The sequence below is a fragment of the Odontesthes bonariensis genome, chromosome 20 (assembly GCF_027942865.1).
Source record: "Odontesthes bonariensis isolate fOdoBon6 chromosome 20, fOdoBon6.hap1, whole genome shotgun sequence".
NCBI classification, from domain to species: Eukaryota; Metazoa; Chordata; class Actinopteri; order Atheriniformes; family Atherinopsidae; genus Odontesthes; species Odontesthes bonariensis.
In genome coordinates, this window is record NC_134525.1 from 2344547 (window position 1) to 2348724 (window position 4178).

General features: G+C 43.9%; 1 protein-coding gene across 1 annotated transcript; it reads left to right on the plus strand.

Annotated features, from left to right (window-relative positions):
- The first annotated feature begins 854 nt into the window (after positions 1-854).
- Positions 855-2541, plus strand: LOC142370438 (tripartite motif-containing protein 16-like). Its single transcript, XM_075453016.1, has one exon. It carries the CDS (start codon positions 877-879, stop codon positions 2539-2541), a length of 1665 nt encoding a protein of 554 aa, XP_075309131.1. The 5' UTR covers positions 855-876.
- The last annotated feature ends 1637 nt before the right edge of the window (positions 2542-4178 follow it).

The window sequence follows — 4178 nt, forward strand, 5'->3', positions numbered from 1 at the left end:
ATATCCAGAATTAAGGGTTTCATGTCCCAAACAGATCAGGAGAAGCTGATTCATGCTTTCATCTCCAACAGACTCGACTACTGTAACGGTCTTCTGACTGGACTCCCCCAAAAGAGTCTCAAACAGCTGCAGCTCATTCAGAACGCTGCAGCCCGAGTTTTAACCAGAATAAAGAGATCAGATCACATCACCCCAGTTCTCAAGTCTTTACATCGGCTCCCGGTCAGATACAGAATAGATTTTAAAGTTCTGCTGCTTGTCTACAAATCACGGAATGGTTTAGGTCCAGAATACATGAATGACATGCTGGTAGAGTATAAACCCAGCAGAGCTCTGAGATCTGCTGACTCAGGTCAGATAGTGGAGCCCAGAGTTCAAACTGGACCCGGTGAAGCAGCTTTTAGCTGTTATGCTGCTCACAACTGGAACAAACTACCAGCAGAACTGAAATCAGCCCCAACTGTAAGCACTTTAAATCCAGGTTAAAAACATTTTTCTTTCCGTGTGCTTATGGTTGAGTTTATATTTTTCTTTTTCCCCTCTTCTTTGATTGCTTTTAACTGTGTTTTAATTTTTATTCTATTTTTAATTTTTTTCTTTAAATTGCTTGTTTTTATGCTGCTTTATGCTGTTCTTTTAAATGCCTTGTCTTTATGTAAAGCACATTGAGTTGCCTGTGGTATGAAATGCGCTATATAAATAAAGATGCCTTGCCTTGCCTTGCCTTCAGATCTGCAGCTTATGATGGGTGTAACCAACACAGGTGAACCGACCGGCTCTGTTCTCTGCCCACACACGTGATTTATAGCTCAGAGCTCAGATAAGTTTCAGCTTTCAGGAAGTGAAACTCACTGAGTCGCTGATCTGAGAGGAGAAATGGCTCAGAAAGGAGTTCAGCTGGACCGAGAAAGCTTCTCCTGTTCGATCTGCCTGGATCTGCTGAAGGATCCGGTGACTATTCCCTGTGGACACAGCTACTGCAGGAGCTGTGTTAAAGCCCACTGGGATGGAGAGGATCAGAAGGGGATCTACAGCTGCCCTCAGTGCAGGAAAACCTTCAAACCGAGGCCTGTCCTGGAGAAAAGCACCATGTTAGCTGATTTAGTGGAGCAGCTGAAGAAGACTGGACTCCAAGCTGCTCCTGCTGATCACTGCTATGCTGGAGCTGAAGATGTGGCCTGTGATGTCTGCTCTGGGAGGAAGCTGAAAGCCACCAAGTCCTGTTTATCCTGTCCGGCCTCTTACTGTGAGGAACACCTTCAGCCTCATTATGATTCAGCTCCACTCAGGAAACACAAGCTGGTGGAGCCCTCCAAGAAGCTCCAGGAGAACATCTGCTCTGATCATGATGAGGTGATGAAGATTTTCTGCCGTACTGATCAGAAGTGCATCTGTTATCTCTGCTTAATGGATGAACATAAAGGCCACGACACAGTGTCAGCTGCAGCAGAAAGGACTGAGAGGCAGAGAGAGCTGGAGGGGAGTCGGCAGCAGATCCAGCAGAGAATCCAGGACGCAGAGAAAGATGTGAAGCTGCTTCAGCAGCAGCTGGAGGCCATCCATCGCTCTGCTGATAAAACAGAGGAGCACAGCCAGAAGATCTTCAGCCAGCTGATCCGTCTCCTCCAGAAAAGAAGCTCTGATGTGAAGCAGCAGATCAGATCCCAGCAGGAAGCCGAAGGGAGGCGAGTCAAAGAGCTTCAGGAGAAGCTGGAGCAGGAGATCACTGAGCTGAAGAGGAAAGATGCTGAGCTGAAGCAGCTCTCACACACAGAGGATCACAGCCAGTTTCTGCACAGCTGCCCCTCAGTGGCAGCACTCAGGGGGGCTACACACTCATCCAGCATCCAGATCCGTCCTCTGAGGCACTTTGAGGATGTGACAGCAGCTGTGTCAGAGCTCAGAGAGAAACTACAGGACATCCTGAGAGAGGAATGGGCCAACATCTCACTGAGAGTCGCTGAAGTGGATGTTTTACTGCCACAGCCAGGACCAACGAGCAGAGCTGGATTCTTAAGATATTCATGTGAAATCACACTGGATCCAAACACAGCACACAGAGAGCTGTTACTGTCAGAGGGGAACAGAAAAGTGACATTAATGAAACAACTTCAGTCTTATTCTGCTCATCCAGACAGATTCACTGACAGGTTTCAGGTCCTGAGCAGAGAGAGTCTGACTGGACGTTGTTACTGGGAGGTGAAGATGAGAGGAAGAGATGTTGGTGTAGCAGTCGCATACAAGAACATCAGCAGAGCAGGAGGTGGGACTGAATGTGTATTTGGATTTAATGACAAATCTTGGGAATTACATTGTGACTCAGACAGTTATTCATTTTGGTACAACAAGATCTTTACCTCCATCTCTGTTCCTTGGTCCTCCAGAGTGGGAGTGTACCTGGATCACAGAGCAGGTATTCTGTCCTTCTACAGCGTCTCTGGAACCATGACTCTCCTCCACAGAGTCCAGACCACATTCACTCAGCCGCTCTGTGCTGGGATCAGGATTTATTCTCCTGGAGCCTCAGCAGAGTTTGTGTAAAGTGAAATAAATGTATTTAGTCAGCTGGTTGCTGACAGCTTGTTGCTGACAGCTTGTTGCTGACAGCTGGTTGCTGACAGTTTGTTGCTGACAGCTGGTTGCTGACAGCTTGTTGCTGACAGCTGGTTGCTGACAGTTTGTTGCTGACAGCTGGTTAATGACAGCTGGTTGCTGACAGCTGGTTGCTGACAGCTGGTTGCTGACAGCTGGTTGCTGGTTGCTGACAGCTGGTTGCTGTGATGTCTCTGCTGCTCTGCTGTTTATTTGCTGCTGTTTCCTGTGTCTGTGCAGCCATGGAGGATATCACTGCTGATGAGGAGTTTGATTCACAGAAATATTTATCCACATGAAAATCTAAACTTCTCTGAGCTCTAAACATCAGTCGGATCCTGGTGTTGGTGTGTAATCTGGATTATTTTCTGAATTTATCTGGACTGTTGCTTGTTTTCAAATTGATTTAAATAATTTTATTTGTTTCTCTTTATATTCTTCTATGTATTTTTAATGCTTCTTCCACTCACTGCTGCAATGCTTTTATTTTATGTAAAGCACTTTGAATTGTTTTGAACATGAAATGTGCTACAAATAAATTTGATTTAATTTGATTTGTTTCTGTGGAATCTGATGGAGAAAATGTCAAACTGATATGAGGGTCTAACTGAGGCAGTTTTCCTGTAACAGCACAAAGTCCAGAGTTCATGTTCAGAGCAGGAAATATTTGTCCTTTTGAATTCCTTCAATAAAACAGCTTCATCACAGAGAAATGAGTCCAGTTTTCTTTCCTGCGTCTCTCAGAAAGATTTAGCTACAGATGATCAGTTATTATTCTGTGAGCTCTGTTGTTCTGACATTTCTGTCATGGTTTAACCAAGATTTCTTCTTTTTTAACCCCTTGTCCTGTCCAGCATTATTGCAGCAGAATTGTAATCTGAATACCGTTAATAACAAACACATTTGCTATGCCAAGGGAAGCTTTATGAATGTAAAGCTCCCCTTGATGCCCATCAACTCCTCATTTTTATTTATTTATTTTTGTTACAATACTTAACATGATGTGATAGTGCTGAACCGGACCGGGGGACAGAGAGAGAGGGAGAGCGAAGAAGGGAAAACAGGAATAGAAACATGAAGAGACAAACATAAAAAACAATGAAAAATGAGACAACCAGCTGCTACACCTGTAAAAACAAAACTGAAGACAATCCACGACCTTTGTGGGGAATCCAGCCTGAGAGGCACCAGGAGCACCTGTAGGCAGACAAGCAGAGAACAAACACACAAACAAACAAATAAACAAATAAGCAGAGAACAAACACACAAACAGACAAACAAACAAGCAGAGAACAAACACACAAACAAACAAACAAACAAATAAGCAGAGAACAAACACACAAACAGACAAGCAGAGAACAAACACACAAACAAACAAACAAACAAATAAGCAGAGAACAAACACACAAACAGACAAGCAGAGAACAAACACACAAACAAACAAACAAACAAACAAATAAGCAGAGAACAAACACACAAACAAACAAACAAACAAATAAGTAGAGAACAAACACACAAACAGACAAGCAGAGAACAAACACACAAACAAACAAACAAACAACCAAACAAGCAGAGAACAAACACAC